This window comes from Alosa alosa, chromosome 5 (assembly GCF_017589495.1).
Source record: "Alosa alosa isolate M-15738 ecotype Scorff River chromosome 5, AALO_Geno_1.1, whole genome shotgun sequence".
NCBI lineage: Eukaryota > Metazoa > Chordata > Actinopteri > Clupeiformes > Clupeidae > Alosa > Alosa alosa.
In genome coordinates this window covers 27,692,120-27,717,119 of record NC_063193.1, presented here as the reverse complement: position 1 = coordinate 27,717,119, position 25,000 = coordinate 27,692,120, and the positions used below count along the sequence as shown (strand labels likewise).

At 46.5% G+C, this 25,000-nt stretch overlaps 2 protein-coding genes and 1 pseudogene across 3 annotated transcripts in view; 2 read left to right on the top strand and 1 right to left on the bottom strand.

Moving 5' to 3' along the window:
* The window catches only part of si:dkey-91m11.5 (PH_BCR_vertebrate and RhoGAP_Bcr domain-containing protein), a 41,887-nt gene extending 32,213 nt beyond the window's left edge, over positions 1-9,674 (bottom strand). The window contains exon 1 of the mRNA XM_048244541.1: positions 7,353-9,674. Within this exon, the coding sequence (XP_048100498.1) occupies positions 7,353-8,709 (1,357 nt within the window). The 5' untranslated portion in view covers positions 8,710-9,674. The remainder of the gene's footprint in view (positions 1-7,352) is intronic.
* Positions 9,675-9,952: 278 nt separating this feature from the next.
* asb6 (ankyrin repeat and SOCS box containing 6) lies at positions 9,953-15,271 on the top strand. 2 transcript variants are annotated; one of them, XM_048244412.1, is made up of 8 exons: positions 9,953-10,001; positions 10,283-10,364; positions 10,886-11,025; positions 11,251-11,423; positions 11,922-12,028; positions 13,028-13,136; positions 13,298-13,384; positions 13,612-15,271. In XM_048244412.1, exons 2-8 carry the CDS (start codon positions 10,332-10,334, stop codon positions 14,397-14,399), a joined length of 1,437 nt encoding a protein of 478 aa, XP_048100369.1. In that variant the 5' UTR covers positions 9,953-10,001; positions 10,283-10,331; the 3' UTR covers positions 14,400-15,271. The 2 variants fall into 2 exon arrangements, with proteins under 2 accessions (XP_048100369.1, XP_048100370.1); XM_048244413.1 differs by lacking the exons at positions 9,953-10,001; positions 10,283-10,364 and adding an exon at positions 10,371-10,792.
* Positions 15,272-16,901: 1,630 nt separating this feature from the next.
* LOC125295275 lies at positions 16,902-22,272 on the top strand (annotated as a pseudogene).
* The last annotated feature ends 2,728 nt before the right edge of the window (positions 22,273-25,000 follow it).

Here is a 25,000-nt window from a genome sequence, read left to right as displayed (position 1 = left end):
CTTGAACTGTGTGCATGTGTGCATGTACATGTTTATGTTTATGTGTGTGTGGGTGGGTGGGTGGGTGGGTGGGTGTGCGTGCATGTGCATGTGCTTGTGCTTGTGTGTTTGCCTGTTTATGTGCCTGTGTGTGTGCATGTGCATGCATGCATATATATGTCTACTGTGTGAGTATGTGTCATACGTAGGATTACTGTGAATGTATGTGTGTGCGTGTGTATCTGTTTATGCACATGTGTGCATATGGAATGGGTTTACATGACCCCTGGAGGCAAACATACGCAAAAAATTGGTCATCCTAGGGTCACCCACTATCCTCTCAAGATATTCACAGAAAACTGTGTCTGCCCTACCCTCCTTTCGGGGGGTCCAGTCCAGCGGGGGGGCTACAGATCAAAACGAAAAACGATGGTTCCATGCTATCCATGTGGGGTTACATGCCCACCAAGTTTCGTGTACCCCGGTCTTTCAGTGTCCCGGGAATCCTTGTTGGTGTACGGTCACTAAATGTACACATAAATTATTTTATTGTAAGGCCCCCCATGAACGTCCACGAAACTTTGCATGCATTCGGAGGGTGTCATAATGAACCTACACTTTCAATTTCGTGCCGTTTTGACCATGTCAGCCAGAGATATTGTGATGAAGTGTGATGTGTTGCTTTTTAATTTTTAACTAGGTGGCGCTATACATGAAATAAGTGGTAATGGGATAGGTTGACATGCCCCCTTAAGACCAACATACAAAAAAAAGGTGGACCTCCTAGGCCCTACGGTTCTCGAGATATTCACAGAAAACTGTCTCCGGCCACCTACAGGCCAGTTGGTGTATAGTAACATAAATTAATTTATTGTGTGGCCTCCCATGAACGGAATTCCACGAAACTTGGCGTGCATTCAGAGGGTGTCATAATGATCCTACACTTCCAATTTCGTGGAGTTTTGACTATGTTAGGTCACAGATACCTGCTATTACAACACCTCATTTTTACTTTTTTGGTTTTTAACTAGGTGGCGCTATACATGAAATGAGTGGTTATGGAATGGGTTGACATGGCCCTTTGAGATCAACATACAAAAAAAAATGGTCCTCCTAAACCCTACGGTTCTTGAGATATTCACAGAAAACTGTGTCTGCCCTACCCTCCTTTCGGGGGGTCCAGTCCAGCGGGGGGCTACAGATCAAAACGAAAAAAGATGGTTCCATGCTATCCATGTGGGGTTACATGCCCACCAAGTTTCGTGTACCCCGGTCTTACAGTGTCCCGGAAATCCTTGACGGAAATTTGGACATGCGAAAAAGAAAAAAAAAAAAAGAAAATATTCTGACTAAACCTATATGACCGCCGCTTCGCTGCGCGGCAGTCATAATAACTAAGAGGGGGACTTACAGACGGGCCCACAGGCCTCCAGATGACTGACAATAAAGGATTATAGAACAATTCATGGATTTAGTCTAAAGCTGTTCTAAGACTAAAGAAGTGTTTAAAGCCTAAAACAGCGTTGTTTAAAGAAGTGTTGCTTAAATACTAGAGGTATGCTGTTTAAAGACTAAATAAGTGCATTTAACAGCTACCAGAAACACTTCAGCTCTGGCTACCACATGTCCTACACCATTCCTCTGTGGCTACCGCATGCTGTAGCTACACCATTCCTCTGCTGACCTGAGCTGAGCTCTCTGCGGTATGTGGTGCCAACACTGTACACACAGAGAAACACAACAACAACAACATTGCCACCATCACCAACATCACAACAAGCTACTGCTGGCTGGCTGCATGGTGTCCACAGTGAGTAGGTGTCTCCCTTTTGTGACCCATCATGGATCCTGAGGGCATTAGTGCTGGTCCTGTGGCAGACACCAGAGAGCCAATGAGGCTGTCCGTGCGGACGTCTCCCCCTTCATGATGGGAGCAGCTCACAGCCCTCCCTGCCCCCACTAACAAAGGCCCTGCGAAGCCCAGCACGCCATCTGACCCCTTTAAGGCAATTAGCCCAGTGCAGGGGCAACTACATTGATGTCTGCTGACACATAAACACCAAGGGTGGGCAGCACCGTGGCTCAGATGCCCCAGGGCATCCATGGCCTCCAACATTGCCTTAGCTAACATCAATAACACAGTCTTAGCTACCATCACTAACACAGCTTTAGATAACATCACTAGCACAGCCTCAGATACTGTAACATCACTAACACAGTTTCAGATAACATCACTAGCTTCAGCTATCATCACCAACACAGTCTCACAGAGCTTAAGGACGGCTACACGCCAGACTGCAGCTCCAATGAGAACCTAAGTATAAGTATATGTACTATTTTGAGTACCGTGAGGGAAATTTGGTCTCTGAATGAATCCCAATTCGTGAATTAGTGAAACACACACAGCACACAGTGTACACACAGTGAGGTGAAGCACACACTAATCCCGGCGCAGTGAGCTGCCTGAGCTATCAGCTATCACAAAACCACTAGCACAGCCTCGGCTAACATCACTAAAACCACTAGCACAGCCTCGGCTAACATCACTAAAACCACTAGCCTCAGCTAACATCACTAAAACCACTAACATAGGGAGGGAAAGTAATCTCATCGCCATCTAGTGGTTGCGTTCCTAGAGTTTAGCGGAGTGGATGGGATTTTTTTTTAGAAAAAATATATCTCGGTGCACATTGGGATCTTAATTTAATGCCTTCCATATGTTAGGCACTGGGGTCACCTCTATTGCTTCAAGTGGTCATACCTTATTTTTAGGATCAGTTTAATTGTTTTGAGTTTTTGTCGTAACACGGTGATAAGGAACTACAGCTGCATGTGACGTCACATGTTTGGGCTTTTTAATCTCTAACTGATCAATACGCAATTTGCTTAACTGGCTTAACATATTTTTTTGTAATAACGGAACGTGATGTAAACCGCGCGTGGTGATAACCTTTATGTCAGGATAACTGGTGTTGTGCTTCTACTCACATGAAGAGCTAGCTGTAAGTGTTACGTGTCAATGCTAACCAGGCTAATAAACAAACCATGCTACCGTGAGTAACGTTGAAGGGTAAAGTCACGTGACTTCTTTTGTAGTTCGTTTATGAAACAAAAGGAGCAATTTCGACTTTCTTAAATAAGGCGAAATAGGGTCTGACATTTTCACAGTTAGAATATTATTACTGTATAGACACTAAAAATATTTTTGGTGGATAACATCGCTGATTTGGCTTCACAATATTTTTTTAAAAATAGGTCTATGGGACTTAACATTGGAGCTGCTCTTCGATAGGAACGCAACCACTTGGGGCGCTGGTTTTCACTTTCCCTCCCTATTGCCTCACTGGCACAGCCTCAACTAAAACCACCAACACAGTCTCACACAGCTTCAAGGACAGCTACAATGAGAACCTGACATCTAGCGAGAAGGACTTCTCCTCCAGCCAGTCCAGCCATGTGTTTCTAGTGCAATCATGTCGCTAAGATAGCCTCAGCCAAAATCTCCTATATCACTAAAGCAACCTCAACTAACCTCAGCTCACTGGTGCCACCACCATCACTTACAGTTTTTTTCAACTGCTTACACACTAAATCTTTGCTTGTCACACAATTTTCTAAACATGTCCTCCAAACATCATAACCTGACACCAAATCTGCAAAACCATACACTAATTCTCAGTGTTTGACTCAGTTTTCAATTGACTAAAACACATTTTGCAAAACACCCCACACAATTTTCTACCTAACACACAAAAATCTAACAGGAAGTAACTTGATTTCGTTCTTCAAACACAACCCATCAAAATGCCACACTAAATCACCAGTGCTTTACTCTTTCTCTTCACATGTGCAAACACTATTTCATTTACTGAACACCATCCAATCATCGCCTTAGTCTATGGTCTATGATATACTCTCTATATAGGTATAGACCCTTTCAATCTGCTCCTAGAGGATTTCCGGTTGAAATATTCAGAACCAATGCAGATACTTTGAAAATTACAGTAATCAGACTTTAGCTTACAGTAATGTTCTACAAAAAGTTGACTTTATGTAAAATTTGTCTTTTTACTCCATTTTTGTTTGTCCCCATGTTACAGTACCATTAGCTCAATACATTTTTCTGTGCCTCAAGAAATGCCTTAGGAACGGTTACTGTAGAATTGTTTGTTTCTGCAGTTGAAAGGGTTTATAGGCCTATGAATACATACTGTACTCATACCCCCCACACACACACACACACTTGTCTTTGGAAAAAAAACTAAATCAGTGTTTTCAAGACTCCATGTACATCTGGTGGTCTTGTTTTCTTGTTTGCTGTAAAATACTGTATTCGCAACAGTATATTATTTGGGAAAAAATCACTATTTTTGGTTTCAATATTGCTTGCATTTTTACTGTGTATTTCAACTTCTCTTTGTTGATACCGTAACTTTCACTCTTGTATGAAAATACATATAGAAAGCCTAAGACAGAAGAGCTTTAGGTTTTGAGCAACAGTGTGTACATGATGTATCCAAAATGCCATATTATGACAAAAAAGTGTTTGTAATGTGAGGCGAATGTTTGCTTTAAAGATGTGTTTTTGACATTTTGAATGTTGTGTGTCATTTTGCTGGAGATTTGAGGCATTTTGCATTTTGTGTGAGCAATTGTGGGTTTTGTGTGTGGAGTTTTGAAAAATAGACACAGAGTTTTGAAAACGTGTGTAAACAATTGTAAAAAACTGTAAACACTCCCCCACACCCCAATAGACCTCTCCAGAATAAGTCCCGCCTCCGTAACTTCCGTATCCATCCAACTTCCGGTCGTCAAATGTCTATGGGAAATAACATGGCGTTGCGAAAGATCTTACCTGTCAAACTGTGTAGGTGACAAAGTAGAAAAAGCTGGTGGGCCGATTGGCCTACATACTTCTGCCATCTAGTTTCCACTGGATTTTTTGATTGTCGGTGCCGTTTAAGTAGTAAACGATTATTAATGCTAACCGGGAGCTAGTTCCGATGTACACGGGCGGAGGAGGGCGTTAGATCTTGCTCACAACCCAGTCACAACCTAATGTGATGGTCATTTTCACGTGTGATTTATGCGTGGTTTCAGTGGTCTATAAATGTAAATCGTTTGAAAGGTTCAGCCTCTTTTCAACATGACTTAACTTTGGTCTGACTGTGCGAGTTTGTTGGCTGTTATTGAGATATTTGAAAAAGAAAGAAATTGCCGACGAAGATTTTTTTTCACAAATAACAGATAATGATAAGCAGACTAGGAATCAGAGGCTGAATTGTATTGAGTCGATAGCTTTATTTTGCATGACCTTGATCAGAACAGTCTGAAGCGTGCGTTAGCTTAGTGCTTCTTACTGATATTTCTACTTTAACGGCACCGACAATCAAAAAACCCAGTGGAAACTAGATGGCAGAAGTGTGTAGGCCAATCGGCCCACCATTTTTTTCTATTTCGCCACCTAGAGATGTTTTACCGGTATGATATTTCGAAACGCCATGTTATTTCCCATAGACATTCGACGCCCGGAAGTTGGATGGATACGGAAGTTACGGAGGCGGGACTTATTCCGGAGAGGTCTATAGCGCAGGACCGAAGATGTGTTCTCTGTTTGGCAGAATAGCAACATGAAGCAGAGCTGAATAACGTGGACACACCGTCAGCTGTCCCTTGACCAGACCCTGTTCACCTTATTCCGCCACACCCAATTTTAAAAATGTACTTTCTTCCGCCTTGTGCTCAATATTCCCGTCAGCTAGTTCAGGCTAATTAGCTTCATTGGGATAGCACGGCAGAGGAACGAGAGGTTAACTTGGGAGGAAACGAAAAAATGCCATCTGGAGATCAGATGGCAAGATTGTACTTTGCCTTCACCTCTACGGAGTGAGCAGATGATATGTGGCGATCGCCTCCAGTCAGGGGTGGACAGTAACTAAGTACATTTACTTGTTTACTGTCCTCAAGTATGATTTTTGAGTATCGATACTTTACTATTAATATTTTTGAAAACTTGAGACTTTTACTACACTATGTTTGAAAGACAAATACTGTGCTTTTGACTCCATTACATTTGAAATATGAGCAAGAAGTACTCGTTACTTTTAACCACATTTGATTCTTCAAATGCAATAATGCAATAGACCATCTTGAAGTTCATTTTTTCAATAGTTAAATTTGAACTTGGATGAATTGGCTGTGGTAATGACAACAGATTTTTCATCAGAACATCCTCCATGTAGCCTGGGAGAACCCAGATGAACCTGTTAGCAATTGACATTTGAGATGTGGTCTGGTGTTAACCAGACTATCCTCCATGATCATTGTGAAATTGGAATGAAATCAAACAATCACTGACATTCACCACATAGCTATATCTTTACCCTACATCATTAAACGATTAATAATCTACTCATTATTAAGTTATCCGGTTTAGCATTTGGCAGTGGAAATGTTTTAAATTTGTGAACAAGATAATTAATAGTTATTTAAATTACACTATTGCATCCATTCGAACAGTTGCAAAGTTATACAAATAGGTAAAATATTTTTGTTGGATGTAAGGAACTAAAGGTCTGTTCAAGTCCTATGACCGACCAAAGGATGTATACCCTATTAATGGGCAAATAAACATTACATTACAACACATTATAAAGGAGAAATACTTGTACTTCTGAATACTTAAGCAAGTACTTCTACTTCAACTTAAGTAAAAATCTGACTTAGCAACTTTCACTTGTATTGGAGTAATATTTGACAGGTGTATCTATACTTTCACTTAAGTAAAGGAACTGTGGACTTCGTCTCTGCCTCCAGTATCCTATGGAGATATATTTTAGAGATGGACTGGCCATTCTCAGCACAGCATGTCAATATAATTGTCATAATATGTTCCTAGAGTGCTTTCTTTATTTGTACCCAAAACCCAATACATTATCTGATTATTTTCTGTCCAAAATGTTAAAACCAAAACACTTACTTCAGAACACTTATTACAGAAACTTCCTAACTCACTCGCGAATCCTATCTGACCTGTTTGGTAATTACGGTAACTATGTTTAGAAAGTCATTACAGAACAGCCGCTCCTAACTCCTAAGTGTTCTCCTAACTCCAGATAGGACAGGTGTATTACAGAAAGGAAATCACCAAAATCCTAAAGTTCCTAACTTGACCCATAACATACAGTATGATAGTCATCTCAATAGAACTCTACTATCTCAATGTATCGCAATGGATATACTGCTCAATGGGAAGTTCAAACACAAAGATGGCGCACCCCCCATGTTTGCGCGCAGAATAAAGTGAATAGAAACAGATAAAATCACATATCATATGAGTGCTAACAGTAGCCACTTGCCTTGTGTACACTTACCCAGATCTCCATGGTAACTGTTGTCATGCGATGTTCGACTGGAGGTGGAGTCTCTGTCACTGGGCCAGGTCCGGCTGGGTTTGCGCGTGACCACTCCGGGTGGCACACCCGGCTGCTTCGGCCACCGCTGTGGCTGAGGGGTGGGGGGGCTGTTGCTCTCCAGTGATTGCTGGGAGGGTGAGCGGCTCTTGTCCCGGAGGGTGAGCGGGGCCAAGGGCCCGAGAGACACACGGCTGGACTGGCTGGAGGAGAAGTCCTCCTCGCTGGAGGTCAGGTTCTCATTCGAGCTGCAGTCCGGCGTGTAGCCGTCCTCGAAACTGTGCGGGGAGCACGACCGCCGGGGCCAAGTAAGGGCCACCTCCTCCCCGTCCCCCATCAGGCCCCCCACGTACACACTGGTGTAAGGCTGGCACTGGGGCTGGCTCTCCGCCTGATGCCTGCCCTGCCGGGGACCCTCAGCCCTGCCCTCGTCCGGCCGCAGCAGGTTGTCCTTCAGGAAGCGTGCGTTCAGTTCCGGGTCCTCACACTCGTGGTCCAGGCTGGCAGCGCTGACCTCAGAGCGTCGCCCACGCGTCACTAGTTTGCGGCTGTTCCCCGGGCCTCCAGGCCGACCGCCTGACATGGAGGCCCGAGATTGCTGCCGCTCCATCAGCATGGCCTGGGAGCCCAGGCTGCTGATCTTGTCGGAGACGTCTCGGTTGTTGACCTTCACCAGCCCACGCTCCTGGTGGTATTCCATGTTCACATAGAAGGTTTTATCTGCCCCCGCCGTGCAGGGTGGACCCCTCACCTCCATGGGCTGAGCGTCCCCCTTCCTAAGGCGCTCGAAGTTGGATCGCAGGGCTGCCACCCCGAGACGCTCTTGGGGGGAGGAGTCCTGGGGAGCCTCTGGCTCCTGAACAGGCGCAGGTCTCCATGACGACTCCGTGCTCTTCTGGGCGTTCACCTCTCTGTGAGATTGTCGGTCATTGCTGGGCTGGACCAAGGGAGTCTCGTCATCTAGGGACTGCTGGGAGGGGAGCCGCTCTTCCTCAGTGGAGGAGCACCTTCCCCCATTGCTGTCTATGGATGACAGGCCCTCAGGAGCTGGAGACTGGTCCTCGTCATTGAGCTGGGACGTCTGCTTGAAGCCCCACCTCTGGCGATCGTAGCTCTTCCTCTCCTTGGCCAGGAGTGTCTGCAGGTAGATCATCCTGAAGCGCTCCTTGTTCACCTCCGTCTCCAGCTGCTTGATGGAGCTCTTGCATTTATCCAGCTCTTGCTCGATGTCCCCCACCGAGTTGAGCGCCATGGCCGGCGGACTGGACTCGGGGAACTGCGCTCTCCATGCCTCCACAAAGCCCATCGGCTCCACCATGTTTGCTAACTAAAGGAGACCGATTTTCATAAACTACAAAACATGTGCACTGCTTTGGCAGATTAGCTATTAGTTCCCTTCCTTCATGTACAATTAAGTTTTTTGTTGTGTCAGGATGTCTTCAGGGTGTAAAGCAACTCGAGAAAGTGTCTGTCGCTTGCAGCCGTTCAAGGCAATTTATGTATTCATGTTTTTCAGTAAGCCAAACTCTAAGACTGTCCTATTCCCATCATTGCCAAATCTTAGATGAAAACAACTTAGGCATTACGTATCTGTCAAAGACGATTTACTCCCAGAACTAAAGTCTTCATTTTACAAAAGGTGAATGTTTTTCATAAACAAAATTTCCTCTGACGCAAGTTATATTCAGTCATTTCTCTCGTTGAGACCTACCAGATCGCCAATGAAGATCAGTTTTGACAATATTCCGTGAGAAAGTGAATCTTTTCCGCTGTGAGACTGGTTTGTGGGTTGATCGTAGCTGCAGTCGCATTGTTATCCTCTTTTCTCACTTTAAATGTTAGCTACTAGATTAATGTCCAGATTTACGCTGCTATCAAACACTTGTGTTTCTCCCGTCTCACCCACTCCCGTGGCTCTGTCCCGAGTTACTGCAGGAAAGGGAGGGACCAGACTGGACGTGATTAATAGTGGCTCCACCGACTGGCGAAGTTTAAAGTCGCAGTAGTTCGATGCACTGGTTGATTTGGCGTGCTAATGCACACAACGCCTAAAAGCAATTGGGCACCAGACGGCTGTCGATCTTCTTTTCATAGTTTTTTAAAATCTGAATAACACAGAAAAAGTTAACAATATAATAAAAAAAACAGCTCTCCCAGTGCGCTGGACTGTAGACTGTACAGATGAAGTGGTTTGCCGTAGACTTGATTTAATGAGACAGCATATCTATATTCCAGACCATCCTAATATTCCGTAATCACAAAATATGCATCAGTGTCACTCAAACATATTAGGTCGTTCAATTCGGCTACCATACCAACGGCCCGTAAGCAAGTTCGAATATGGACGTTTAGCACCATCTTGCGTTAAAAAACGGCTGCGCGTCGGGGTTCTGTTCTCCCTGTCCGGACTTATTTTCTGATAATTACCGGCGGACATTACATAATACATTATCCCTTACTTAATGAATACGAACGTTATCTCTCTATGAAAATCGTTTGGAACGTGCAATATGACGCACCAACATTGAATTAATTCAGTTCACCCTTTCAAAAAGTAACTGCATTTCTGGAACAGAAAATTGCAGAATAGGCCTACCGAAGTTTTCTAAAGTAGGCTTCAATCAATGCAGTACAATTATATGTTCGTGTCCAAATCATTGCATGGAGTAAAATGCAGTACTTTGAAAGCCTAATGCAGTTTTTTTTCTTGTGTAAAATTAAATTTCCTAAACAACTATTTTCTCAACAAAAAAAAAATGCAGTTTTGACACTTGATGTAGTACAGTTGTTTTTCATTTCGACAGCGCACAACTAGTGAATGAAAAGTTTTGTTTTGTTTTATTTGATTTTCTCACAATAATATATGATGTATTCTTCTTCTGCTTCTACAGTGTTAGGTCCCCGGCAGAGACTGTCTGGAGTCGTAGAAGAAGAAAAAGCATGTGGGAAGGGCTACTTCCGGTTTTACATTGGGTGAGATGTTTTTTTTTTATAATGTCATGTTTAGTATGGAACGAGACCTTGTTTTCTATTTCTGCTAACCGTTCTTCCTAGTGGACATATTTCCTTTGAAGTGGCATTGACGGGGTTGATCATGATGTTGAACATGATGTTACCGCCGTAGCTCTCGCCACTCGCCAGCTAGCCCAGCAGAAAACATAAAGCTAATAGGCTCGGTCGGTCGACTCCAATAATATAGGCTACTACTTCGACAGACAGTCGTCTTGCAACGGTAGTTAGCTTCTAGCCTACTCAACAAACATGAAATCGTGAAAGTAACCAACAGTCAGTCAGAGTGGGATTATCGACATAATAGAAGAGAATGGCGTGCTAGGTGTCAAAGTGACCTGCTAAATCACAAACATACAGCTGTGTTGATTGTTGAAGTAACGTTACGGACGGTACGTTGAATTTTTTGCCAGATGTTGTTGGAGGCTGATTGACACAAGACTAGCCCTAGATGGACTGTTGAGAGTTCTATTTGTTTCGTGCAGAGAGAAGAGACCGTGGGCCAGAGAGCAGAGATGCCTTTCCTACATGGCTTCAGGCGCATCGTGTACGAGTACCAGCCGCTGGTGGATTCTGTTCTGTGTGCAGTAGGACTGCAGGACGAGAACGGGGTCGATGCCGACAGGTGAGTTTTCTTGTTGCCATAAGTGTGTAGACGCAGACAGGTTAATTTACTTGGAGGGTTAGAATGGGCAACTCTACCGTGTTCATCAGGACTTGGCACCAGGGCGGCTTTCAACTGTAAGCTGAAAGAAATTAATGTTAGGGTGTACATTTGGATTTTAATTGATTGTGTATCTGTGTGTGTGTGTGTGTGTGTGCGTGTCTGCACACGCACATGCTTTTCCAGACTCTCTGCAGGGCAGGGTGTGTGTGAGCCGCTGGAAGAGGTTCTGAAGAGGGAGGCCCACTCTGCCGTGTTCGTGGAGGGCATCAGCTGCGCCCTGTTCAAGGTGGCGGAGCGGGGCCTGGTCGGAGCAGCCGAGGTTCTGCTGCGCCACGGAGCCGACCTTAACTTTGAGGGTAAGGCTGAAGGACCTGAGCGGTTCTAATGAGCAATGGTTAAGGGCTTAATGGGTTCTAATGACAAGGGTTAAGGGCCTGAAGGGTTCTGATGTGGAGGGTTAAGGGCCTGGTGGGTTCTAATGAGGGTTAAGGGCCTGAATGGTTCTAATGAAGAGGGTTAAGGGCCTAATGGGTTCTAATGACAAGGGTTAAGGGCCTGAAAGGTTCTGATGTGGAGGGTTAAGGGCCTGGTGGGTTCTAATGACAAGGGTTAAGGGCCTGAAGGGTTCTGATGTGGAGGGTTAAGGGCCTGGTGGGTTCTAATGACAAGGGTTAAGGGCCTGAAAGGTTCTGATGTGGAGGGTTAAGGGCCTGGTGGGTTCTATTGAGGGTTAAGGGCCTGAAGGGTTCTAATGAAGAGGGTTAAGGTAGGGCTGCACAATAAATCGATTATCGAAATCAGAATTCGAACTGATGCAATAAGCATCCTCCCTGTCCTCTCCTCTCTCACTCCAGACCCTGTGTCCTACTATAATCCGCTCCACATAGCCGTGCTGAGAAACAGGCCCCTCATGGTGCGCATGCTGGTCCAGCATGGAGCCGACATCGACAAGAGAGACCGAGTGAGTCCTCACACAGACGTGTGTGTGTGTGTGTGTGTGTGTGTGTGTGTGTCTGCGTGTGTGTGGGCAACATCCATAAGAGAGACTGAATGAGTCCTCACACAGGGCCCTCCCTCACCCTACTCACTCTTGGAGTGTGTGTGTGTTTGAGAGCGATTGGGCTCAGGCTGTGTGTGTGTGTGACCCCACCCTCAGTGGGCTCTGGTAGTGTGGTTTTGCATGTGTGTGTGTGTTTCAGTGTGACCACACCCTCAGTGGGGTGTGTGTGTGTGTGTGTGTATGTGTGTCTCTGTGTCTGTGTCAATGTGACACCCTTAGTGGGCTCTGGTAGTGTGGTTTTTGTGTGTGTGTGTGTGTGTGTGTCTGTGCCTGTGTCTATCAATGTGACAACACCCTTAGTGGGCTCTGGGAGTGTGTATTTGCATGTGTGTGTGTTCAGTGTGACCACATCCTCAGTGGGCTGTGTGTGTGTGGGACTATACCCGGTCCCGTGGCACCATGGTTTAGATCTTGAACCAGAAAATAGTTGTTTTCCTGCGAACCGGAGTGGGCATGTCACTTTACTGTTCAGAGGGGAGTTTTCCGTCCATATCAACTGTTGCCATGAGTACACTGCAGACGTTAACTAGCATTTTAAAAATCTAATTTCTGCCGTTTTTACGGGGCAACTGTTCATATCATTCTCCCGTTTATGCATCTCATTAACTTTTGTTTTGCATGCAACACCCATTGTTGATGATGCATCCATGGTTCGGTTCTAAACTGGTGGAAATGTGGGCTGGTTCACTAGATACCACCGAGCTTCAAAGAATTCTGAACAGAACCGGTTCAAGAACGTTCAAAAACGCCCTCTGAGACTCATTAGACTAGTTCTGAACTGTGAATTGTGTGTCATTGTACATTAGTGTGTGTGTTGTTATTATTATAATTTATATAATTTATAATTGACTATTATGTTGTGTGTGTATTTCTGTTTGTGTGTGTGTGTGTGTGTGTCAGATTCATGAGAGTAGCCCCCTAGACCTGGCATGCGAGGAAGCCGACAGGCTGCCGTGTCTGCACACGCTGCTGGCGTTGGGAGCCAACGTCAATGCCCACGACAAGAACGGTGAGTCCGTGCCATCACTGACCAGAAATCACTGACCAGAAAACATCCTCGTCACTCTGCCTGACCTCTCCCCTCCACTCTATACAGTGTATGCACTGCAGTAGTATTGTGTCCTGGTTTGGATAGCCTGCGCTAATGATCATGCGTGTCTTTCCTCTCAGGTAAAACAGCTCTGCTCCATGCCCTGGCCAGCAGTGATGGACTCACGGTGAACAACACGGAAAACATCAGACTGCTGCTTGAAGGAGGTACTGCTCTCTCTTGAACTTCCCCTTGGGGATCAATAACGTATCCATCCATCCATCCATCCATCCATCCATCCATCCATCCATCCATGCTCATGTGTCCGGGTGAAGGGTTGGGCTTATGTCCTGTACATGGCTCTCTCTCTCTCTCTCTCTCTCTCTCTCTCTCTCTCACTCTCTCTCACTATCTGTCTCCCTCCCTGTGTGTGTGTGTGTGATCAATCGATCAGGTGCCAGTGTGCATGCGCGCACCAGCGATGAGGAGACAGTGATGTCGTCTCTGGTGTTCCTGGTGAAGGAGGCGCTGGACGGGTCCGAGGAGGACGCTGCACAGATCGGCCAGTTCTGCCTGCGTGTCACCGAGCTGCTGCTGGACCACGGCGCTGACCCCAGCTGCAGCTGGACCCCCGGGGAGCCAGGGGGCGCTGGAGAGCAGCAGCAACAGGAGGAGCAGGAGGAGGCCGAGCCCTCCCTCACGCAGACGTGCCTGGAGCACTTTGACCTGCTGTTCCCGCTCGCGCTGCTGCTGCTGCAGAGGGGCGTCGCCCTGCAGTGCCCGCTCCACGGCGCCACTTGCTGGTCCGGGCGCCAGCTGCTGCTCGGGCGCCTTGAGGCGGCATTGCGGGAGAGCACCGGCGCAGCGGGGACTGCCGACCTGCTGGCCCAGGCCGAGGCCCTGCTGGAGCTGGCTCAGGCCTGCTGTCCCCTGCCCGCACCTCTGGAGCCCCCCCACACTCACACCACCACGCCTCCAGGGCGCCCCGAGACTCACCCCCAGGCCCCCCACGCGGCCGTGCTGGAGCTCCGAGCCTGGCTGCGGGAGCAGGAGTCGCGGCCTCCTCCCCTGCGTCTGCTCTGCCGGAGGCTGCTGCGCCACTGCCTGCTGCCAGGGCCCCTGGGGCCCAAAGTCCAGCAGCTGCCGCTTCCTGACCGCCTCAAAGACTTCCTGCTTCCTGAGAGCAGCATGCAGCGCCGGCCGGGGTGGGACCGCTGCCGACCCAGCCACCCCCCTCGCTGAGGACTCGCCTCCAGACACCACTACGGTAGCCTGAGAGGACCAATCAGAGCTACTGCTGTGAACCCTCAGCGTGATGTGATAAGAGCCAGTGGCTGGTAGTCAGTCGGTGAGGGGACCTGTGGCTGTCACAGCTTCAGCATGGACTTGATTTAACTGGCTCAAGCTGTGTCTGTGACTGTGTGAGACTGTCCAACCGTGTGAGACTGTGTCAAACTGTGTCCAACTGCATCAGACTGCGTGGCTCTTATTGTTCTAGACTGCGTGGCCATTATAATGCTGGTGTACTGTTTATTTACCAGTTCTTGTTTACAGCCACAATCAATCAGACCTATTTATCTGCACTGCCACCCCTGCATTGCTCCTCTGGCCAATCTGCCCCAGTGCTAAGTGTCGATGCTGATCAGTGGAGGATGCCTTGCCTCTCTCTGCTCCTCAGCCTTTGTGTGTGTGTGTGTGTGTGTGTGTGTGTGTGTGTGTGTGTGTGGGTGTGAGTGTGAGTGCATGCATGTGTGTAAGACGTGCCTTACAGAACCTCAGGAGAGGTTCATATTGTCTGATCCGATGTTTGAGGTGTCTTTGATTGATAAATTAACGTGCCTGAGTTGTTATTCCTATTAGCCTTTGCAGCTATCTGTGATGTCTCTGAACTCCTTATGCAGTGAGCCACACACATACGCTAACACAGTCACACACACACACACACACACACACACACACACACACACACACACACACACACTGACGTCTTTATGACACCAGTGGTCTGGTGAATTTGGCTCGTTGCTGTGGAAACCGAATGATGTGCCAGCTTCATGTTGTGGAACGTGTCAGAGGTGTTTTGCTCTGTGAAATAAAAGCTTCATGCTGCAGCATCTCATGTGTTAGTACGTAGTTCACAGTATATCAGCCAAGTATACTCGGGGTGGTCTGAAGGACATCATGAGTTACACTGCTAGGTGATGCTACCAGTCAAGTATACTCAAAGGTGTGGAGCTGAAGGCACTGGGACTGTTACAGTTACAATTACAGTACCACTCATCACCACTAGGGGGAAGTATACTCAAGCTCCAGATGCTTTGGTGCAACAGAGAGACAGATATCATGAAATTGCAATGATACATGTGTTACAATGTTCAGAAGTTTACGCATAAGATACGCTCTGTCATTGAAGCGAATACAGGAAACACTTTCATTAAAGCTTACACATACAGGAAGTGCTTTCTCAGTAAAACGTAAACATACAGGAAGTGTTTTCTCATTAAAGCAATCACATACATTAAATGTTTTCTCATTAAAGCAATCATACATTACGTGTTTTCTCATTAAAGCAATCACATACAGGAAGTGTTTTCTCATTAAAGCAATCACATACATGAAGCGCTTTCATTAAAACAAATACATACAAGAAGTGTTTTCTCATGGTTTAGTATGTATGGATAAGAGGGTATGTGTAACTGTTCTGCCTGTGGTGTGTGTGTGTGCCCCCAGGGCATGAGCCATGTTTCCAATAGGAACACTGGCCCTGTAGTCTGTGGTCTGCAGATCATTTTCACACACAAGGAGACTGATGTGATGTAGGCTTAGCAAATACATTTTTACTAAGGAGCAGTGGACTCCTTAGGTCCTGGGTCTTTGGATGCGATTTCATAAAGACTTCAGCAATAAATAAAAAAGCACTCTCATGAGTGTGCTCTTCAGTGATTTATTGGAAGCATATCAAAGAAGGGCGCGTTTCGGCACTATGCCATCGTCCACCTATGCAGACAACGAGAAAGGCTGTGCTTTGGAAAAAAAGTTCTTGCTGGGCCATGTGAGGACAGCTGGTTAAGCACCTGGGTGGTCGAAGTGAAGTGCCTGCTAGCCCCTGGGTGGACCAGGGAAGAGGGAACATAAACCGGCTGGGTTGGTCATCAGGGTTACCTAGCGCAGACCTGAGGAAGTCCTGCAGGGATATTGAGACTCAATTAACCTCTTTCAACATAGACAAAATATCAATCTGTACAGATACAATCTGTACGTATATTAAAAAATAGACTCTTCACAAATATGCCCGGAAGTAAGGCATAGGAATGTAGGAATATCCCTGGATATTTGGATATTTTTTGGGGGGGGGGGGGCAACAGTGATCTATCCCTGTGGCCAGTGTCCGCCTCTGCTCTGATGCTGCGGAGGCTCCGGAAGTCTGATCTGAGCTGTGCTGAGCAGGAGGACTCCTGAGGGGGAGGAATCGTGCTGAGCGCTGCTTATGAGCCATCAGCGCAGGACAGCGCATTACTCAAACTCTCTCCCGAGTCCAAATGCTCCTTCTCTGTACTCACTGACCTCATCTTTATGGCCTCCCTCACTCTCTCCTCTCTGTTTCTTTCTCTCCTCCCTCCCTCTCTCCCTCCCATCCTCAACTGTCCTTCCCTCCCTCTCTTTCTCCCTCTCTCTCTTTCTTTCCCTCCCTCTGTCTCTCCCTCTCCCTCCCTCCCTCCCTGCTCTCTGGCTGGTCTCCTGATGATGATAAGAGTCTGTAAAGACCCCTCCCTGCGTCAGTCTCCTCCCAACTGCAGCTATAAAAGGGACCTGCACTGCAGCTCTGAAGGCACAGACCCCCTCAACATCTGTGTGTGTTCATCTCTCTCTGCTCTTTTTCTCCCTTTCTGGTGTCAGTCATCTCTCTGGTCTCCCTTGCGGCTGATCTCCCGGCGCTGTCATGGCTTCTTTGGGCGGGACCCCTTCTTCCCCTCCTCCCACAGCGGCAGGGTGGTGCAGCAGCGTGGCAGCGGTGGAGCAGTGGTCTGAGGGGGTCCGTCTCGCTCCCGCTCCGTCTTCACCTCCTACTCCCCCCCCCCTCTGGCGCTGACCGCGTCGTCGGGCCGCGAGCTGGACCTGGGCCAGGCGGCGCAGGTGAGCTCGGAGCTGAAGGCCGTGAGGCGCCGCACGAGCGAAGGCGCAGCTGCAGGGAGCTGAGCGACCGCCGCCCGGCTTCATCGAAGGCGTGCACCACCTGAGCAGCAGAACCAGCGGGCTGGAGGCCCAGCTGCAGGTGCTCCGACAAGCGCCATGGTGAGCCCACCTGCCTGGCGCTCCATCTCTGAGCAGGAGGTGCGTGAGGCCGCTGACGTCGTGGAGCAGGCGCGGGAGGAGCGTCAGGGCAGCAGGGGGCGCCGTCGGCAGCTGGAGGAGGGCCCTGAGGGGCGCTGCAGGGCCGCTTCTGAGGGGCGAGGTTCTGACGCGCCAGGAGTCCGAGGGGCGGGCTGGTGGAGGCGAAGGGGCGGAGGAGGGGCGCTGGGCGAAGCGGAGGAGGAGAAGCGTCTGGACATGCTGCTGGGACGAGATGGCCTTCCTCAAGCGGCTGCATGAGGGCGAAATCACCGAGCTGCAGGCCCAGCTCCGCTACAGCTCCCAGGTTTCCGTGGAGACGGAGGTGGCCAAGCGGACCTGTCGGTCTGGGCTGCGTGACATCAGGGGCCAGTCTGAGCGCCTGGCGCAGCAGAACATGCAGTCCAGTCCGAGGAGTGGTTCCGCTCAAAGGTCAGCACTATGGCCGAGACCACGGCCCGCCACTCCGATGACATCCGTCTGGCCCGCGATGAGGCGGGTGAGTTCCGACGCCTGCTGAAAGCCCGCGACCTGGAGATTCAGGCGTGCCAGAGCCTCAACCACGCACTGGAGCAGCATCTGCAGGAGGCCGAGGACAGACAGAGCGCCGAGGTCACCAACATGCAGGTAAGAACAGACAAGGACATGCCAGCATGCAGATATGAACTGCCAGAGACATGCTAATGTGCAGCCAGGAAATGGTAAACATGCTAACATGTGATGTGCAGATAAGGATCACTGTAGACATGCCAACTTGAATTGAGTCGTGGATCTGCTTGAGGTTTCTTCCTATAAGTATCTCCAATTCTAGGGAGTTTTTCCTCGCCCCTGTTACCCATGGGCCTCACTATTGCATTCTACTGCCCCTGTCGCCCCTGTTACCCATGGGCCTCTCTCTCTTTCTTTTCTTTTCTTCCTTTCTTTCCTTTTTCTCTGATTGCCTACATTCTGTAAAGCACCATGATACATGTGTAATGTTTTGGCGCTATATAAGCACAATAAATTAAATTAAATTAAATTAAATTAAATTAACTTCCAGGTATAGGGACCACTAGAGCCACATGATAACTATGATAGACATGCCAGCATACAGGTGGGGAAAGAGTAGCAGACTGCAGAGAGTTGGGAATGACTACTGAGCAGTACTTGAGTTGAGGGGGGACGAGGAGAGATGGCATCCCCTTTAAAAATAAAGATGGTCAAAATCATCCCCCTTCTAAAACGGCCATCCCCTTCCCATCCCGTTATTTTATCAATGAATGTGGAAATATTACCACTATTTCAACATTTAGTTTTTGCGAATATTGAATTATCCAAAAACCCCTAACTTGACGGTAGGCTACGGTAGGCTTGACTGTCCATAATGCCATTGTTTTGATGAATTCGCAATAGATATACACTACCAGTCAAACGTTTGCAGACATTTCTATTCCACTCCATAGACAGAATACCAGCTGATATCATTTGCATTGTTTATCTTAATCAGGGCAGCCGTTTTCAGTTTACATTATGTGCTTACATAATTGCAAAAGTGTTCTGGACTGTTGTAGAAAGAAATGGCTGATCTTTAATGCAATATCTACGTACATTGCCCATTATCAGCAACCATTCATCCAGTGTTGCAAAGGCACATTCTGTTTACTAATCTGATATCATTTTAAAAGGCTAACTGAGAAAACATTGGAGAATATTTGTTCTTAAACAATAGTCAAAAGGGTACATCACTGGACTCCCACCATATGCGCTGTCATCAGCACAAATGATCTGTCCCTAAACGTTAAATCCAATCCCCCTCCTGAATTTTTTTTACAACTCGAGTACTGCTACTGTGAGTGTGTGTGTGTGTGTTTGTGTGTGTGTGTGTGTGTTATTTTAGGTTATTCTTGCTCAGATGTTCAGCATAGCCTACTGTAGGCCTATGTCCGATTTATTTTCGGACATACAGTATTCTTGCTCAGATGTTCAGCATCACCGATGGAATACATGAATGTCCACACGTACGGGCATTGCTATGAGACGTCTTCCTAGATCATCTGACAAAGAAAACGAATTCCCTCGACTGACAATCTATATCTTCATAGACAATATCGTCCGGGTAGGCTATATATATTTTCTGGCGGTCTCTAAAACCCCTCGCCCTGCGAAGAGAGTCCCTCACTATTTGCGCTCCAATGTCGTATGGATCATCCAGGTACGCCGACGTGTCTCGGGAGAAATTGTTAGTGGAGGTGTGGTTAACGGAAACCTCGGGTTAACCAAGAACATAATCTGGTCGGAGCAGGTTTGAGATGCATCGTAAATTGCCATGGCAGCTAGGGTTTAATCCCGGGAGACGGGATTCCCGGGAAATCTGATCAAAACTATTTCCCGATTCCCGGGAAATGTTATGACGGGAAACGGGAAATGAAAGTAAAAACAAATTCCAGTGCGCTCCTATTGGAGTGCGCGTCTGTTGTTGTCTTACGGTAACGTTGCATTCAGTAGCCTACGCAGCAGTATCTACCGCCTAATCCAATCCCCCCTCCTGAATTTTTTTTACACCTCGAGTACTGCTACTGTGAGTGTGTGTGTGTGTGTTTGTGTGTATGTGTGTGTGTATGTGTGTGTGTGTGTGTGTGCGTGTTTATGTGTGTGTGTGTGTGTGTGTGTGTGTGTGTGTGTGTGTGTGTGTGTGTGTGTGCGTGTGTGTGTGTGTGTGTTTGTGTGTGTGTGATATTGGGGGACTTCAGAGGTCAGCTCAGTGCAGGACGAGTTCTGCATCTTGTTTACTTTATTGTTACTTTATCTCACACACACACACACACATAAACACACACACACACACACATTTTTGTCATATTTGTCCATCTTTCTCTCCTTCTCCATCTCTGTCCATCCTCGTCCCCTCTGTGTCCCCACCAGGACGTGATTGCCCAGCTGGAAGATGAGCTGAGGAGCATGAAGAACGAGATGGCACGCTACCTGAAGGAATATCAGGACCTGCTCAACGTCAAGATGGCTCTGGACATTGAGATCGCCGCCTACAGGTCAGTCATGCGCAACACAGCAGTCCCATACAGGGTGGTAAACACCAGTGCAAGGTCCATCAGGACAGAAACTCTGTGTTTAGTTGAGTTTCTGATAACAACCAGTGAAAAACTCACAAGCTCTGTGAACTTGTTTGTGAGAATGTTCTAAATCTGCTGTTTCTGAATGTTCTCTCTCTCTCTCTCTTTTCCTACATACACTCTTTCTCTCTCTTTCTCCTCCTCTCTCTCTCCCTCTCTCTATCTCTCTGTCCTACAGGAAGCTGCTGGAGGGGGAGGAGACACGCTTCAATGTGGGTGGAGTCGGGGGCATGTCCAGCGTCTTCTCACACACCATCTCATCCACACCCTCCTTTGGCCGGCCCGTCTTCTCCGTGCAGGCCAGCCTGAGCTCTGGCGCCCCCTACCTTCTGGGAACGCGCCTCCTCAGCTCCTCTCTCTTCAGCGACGACCTGATAACCTCCAGCCGGGCTCAACAGGCCGAGGCCAGCCCAGCGAAGGAGGAGGAGGAGGAGGAAGAGGAGAAGGAGGGAGAGGAAGAAGAGGAGGAGAAGGAGGAGGAAGAGGAGGGAGGAGATGAGGGAGAAGGTGATGAAGACGAAAAAGAGGAAGAGGAGGGAGAGGGTGAGGAAGAGGCACAGGAAGTGAAGGAGGGAGAAGGAGAGGGTGAGTGACAAAATCTCATGTGCATCACACGAGTGATCCTCTCATACCTCAGACATCATCTACGAGTGTTATATTCACAGATCTCATATTTTCATCTACGAGTACTTTATTCACATGTCACATACAATCATCTATGACTGCTTTATTCACATATCTCATACACTGATTTATGACCTCATACATTAAACATGTAATTAGACCTCATACATTAAACATGTAAATTCCCTCACAGCACCAAAAGTCTCATCATGTGCTGTGTTTATATTTATGAGTGAACAAACAAACAAATATCATCATGAGACCCCATCCATGTTAAGTCTGAGAGTTCCATGAGATGATATGACATGGAATGACTGGGTTTAAAGCACTTTGTGTTTCTTTCCCCAACAGAGGACGCAGGTGGTGAGGAAGAGGAGGCAGGAGAAGAGGAGGAAGATGCTGAAGGAGGAGAAGAGGGAGAGAAGGAGGGAGGAGAGGAGGAAGAGGGAGGAGATGAAGAAGAGGAGGAGGAGAAAGGAGAGGACAAGAAGAGTCCAGAGGAGAAGAAGAGTGAAGCAGAAACTAAACCAAAGAAAAAGTAGACCAGATGCATCCAGACCCACGGTGCTAAGTGACTTTAATGAATGGCATCTCAACACATCTCTCCTAAACACTCGCGTGCACACACACACACACACATGCACACAAAAATACACACACATACACACACACACACACACTCACAGACACACACACACTGCTGTCATCATTATGAATGTCCAACTCCAAATGCAAACCAACATTGTGGCTGTAAGCAAGAACCCTACCAGGAGCTGGTGCTGAGTGTATGCATGGACCTCCAGTGTGTGTTTGTGTGTGATGGTTTAATTTGTCTACGCAACAACTGTTAGCTGTGAGTAAGAGTGTGACTGCTTGTTCTGTGTGTAAAGAGACTGAGCAATCCCCCAGGCAATGCAGTTAGCTTACGAGTTTGGAGCCAAAACCTGCCTGTAACCTTAACACAAGTGTGCTTAAAACATGATCCAAATGCCTTAGAATCCTTCAGAGAGGGACCATGATGATGTACAAATAAAGTCTTAAACTGCTTCACTTCACTTTGGTCCAAGTGTCATTATGAATGAATGAAGTGAGTCAGTTCACTAGTTCGTCCATTGAATTGCTTTACACTGAGTACTGAGAATAAGCATATTTGGCTTGGAAGCAGGCCGTGGTTGTGGGATTGCAATAATGGAGTTCACATGCTAGTGATGTCTGCTGACACCCCCTATAGATAAGGGGTAATATGAGCTGATATCCCCTATAGATAAGGGGTAATATGAGCTGATATTCCCTATAGATAAGGGGTAATATGAGCTGATATCCCCTATAGATAAGGGGTAATATGAGCTTCGAGCTAATAGGGAAATGGAGAAAGGGAGACGGCTTTGCAACTCCAGAGCTTGATGTAGTGAGCAGGTAAGGAGGGTTTAATGATCTCCTACAAATGGAAGTTGGGTGAGTGATGGCTGTCAATCAAACCTAATGGCTCCTCCTGAACTTTGTATATAAAACATAATTTGGTGTTATGGCATGTGACTCTCAAGGCTAAACACTGACATTACTTCAAAGATAAACTGGTTGCCTCAAAATGTGAAGTAAGCTAAACTTAAAAAGACAAATTATAAAGACCAAAGACCATATTTGGAAAAGAATAGCTGTTTGAATAGCTTATTTGGGTTGGCTAATGGACATTATGAATAAGCCCATATAACAATATAAAGTTGGTTAGTTAGCAAGCTAATTATGCTAACATTGAATGTTAGCTACCAGGCAAGTTTGTTGTCAACATCAGGAAATTGAGGGCGAATTAGTTTGATGGAACTGTGTTCAGCTTAACCTCATCTGATTTTAAAATGAATGTGTAATGTGTAACTGCTAGTGATTTCTCCCATTGACTCCCACTGTGTGCTGTTAGCATGCCTTCCTCCTCATGGGGGTAGTAAACCTTTATGTTAAATAGATCCCCAGATAGCAAAATCAGATTGGCAGATAGCGGACCACTTGTGGTCAGCCATTGGACCACCATCTCTTTAAATATAACTTGTCATGAATATTAAGAAAGGTTAATAAAATGATATATGGAGTATAACTGAACAAATGAAAAAGATTTTAGACCAATAGTGGCAAAATGTTGGCCAATTCTGCAACCTGCCAGCGGAACGCCAGAGAACCGATGAGCAAAATGCCAGCGGATGAGCCACGTCCAGCTATGACCCCAATGGGCCGACAGTGGTCCGCCAGGCTCTTGCTGTCTTGACTGTGATTGGATCTCAGGTTTTTGGTGATTCGTCAATGGGATCCTTTCCAGACTGACCTGCTGAGGAAATTCAAATTTGCTAACAGATTCGTCTGAATTCACCCAGGCTACAAGAGCAATGTAAAAGGGATTAACTTTGAGAACCATATAGTCTTCATTTCAATTTCTGTAGGCTATGCTCAAGTTTTCAGAATGAGGACAACTCACGTGTAAAACCACGCAGTGACACAAACGTAAACAACAATGGAGGGAGGAGAGAGATGCACATTTTATCTATACAGTCATTATTTTGGGTTTGTGTCAGCTAAACATGACAACATTAAGGAACATTGTACATTCTGTGCTGGCGACAAAGTGCTGTCTAGCTAGACATCCCAAGTCTCCCGAAGTTTTGGGAGTCTCCGCTATATTGATAGCGGCTTCCTGACGCCCGCAAATTACATAAAATCTCCTGGAACCTAGAGCGAACAAGAGCACGCAAGCCAGACCGGACTTCAAATCGCGTGTGCATCTGAGTTTAACACGCACACAACGGAGAGGGAGAGAGAGGGGAGTGGTGCGTGTGTGCCTGAAGCGCATCCAAGACAGAGAGCATCCTGGTCTGTTTTGCTAAATCAACCAATCAGATTTTCAGTGTAGATGGGCTTATATCTCTTATTAACTTAATTAATCAGTCAGTGTATCTAGGAACAGGAGCGTTATGGCAGAGTCAGTGCCCCTCAAAAAGGAACATTTAAGACCCATTTCACATCAGACTACACAAAAGTGTACCCAATTGTTTCATAAGAGTAGAACATAAGTCTTGCACACTGCACTGTTTGTAACAGTGACTTTAGCATTGCTCACGGCGGGTTAAATGATTGCAAAAGACTTGTTGAGGTGAGTTTAACAAGTGTAATTTCATTTGCATATTACTCAGGCCTATACTAGATGGCTAGTTGCCAAGGCTACATGAAAAGGCCAAACTACCAAAATCTACATATTTTACTATCACAATTTCTATCTATAGGCCTTCCTTATTTGGTGTACTGACTAGACATTATCGAACAAACATCTGAATTTCAGTATCTAAGTAGGTTAGGTTGGGATGTCTGCTATACATTGTTGACATTACTGTTAAAATGCACTTCCAGTATAGTGAGTATTGGCAAAACCGGTTATCATTTTTATGTTGAGGATTGGGGGTGTTGTCGGCAGCTGCTGAAAGTAACTAATAAAGTAACTTGTAATCTAACTTAGTTACTTTTAAAATAGAGTAATCAGTAAAGTAACTTAGTTACTTTTTAAAGGAGTAATCAGTAATCAGATTACTTTTTCAAGGTAACTGTGGCAACACTGTGACATAAAATGTTTTAGCCTAAAAAACGTGTGGCATCGCTTAGAGCACAAAGTGTCCTTTAAATTAACTACAAAGTGGCCTTAAAATAAATGTCATCTATCAACAATAACACCTGTGTATGGTATCTGCCATTACTTGTTGGGGCAGCTGTGGCCTACTGGTTAGCGCCAGTACCTGTAAACCGAGG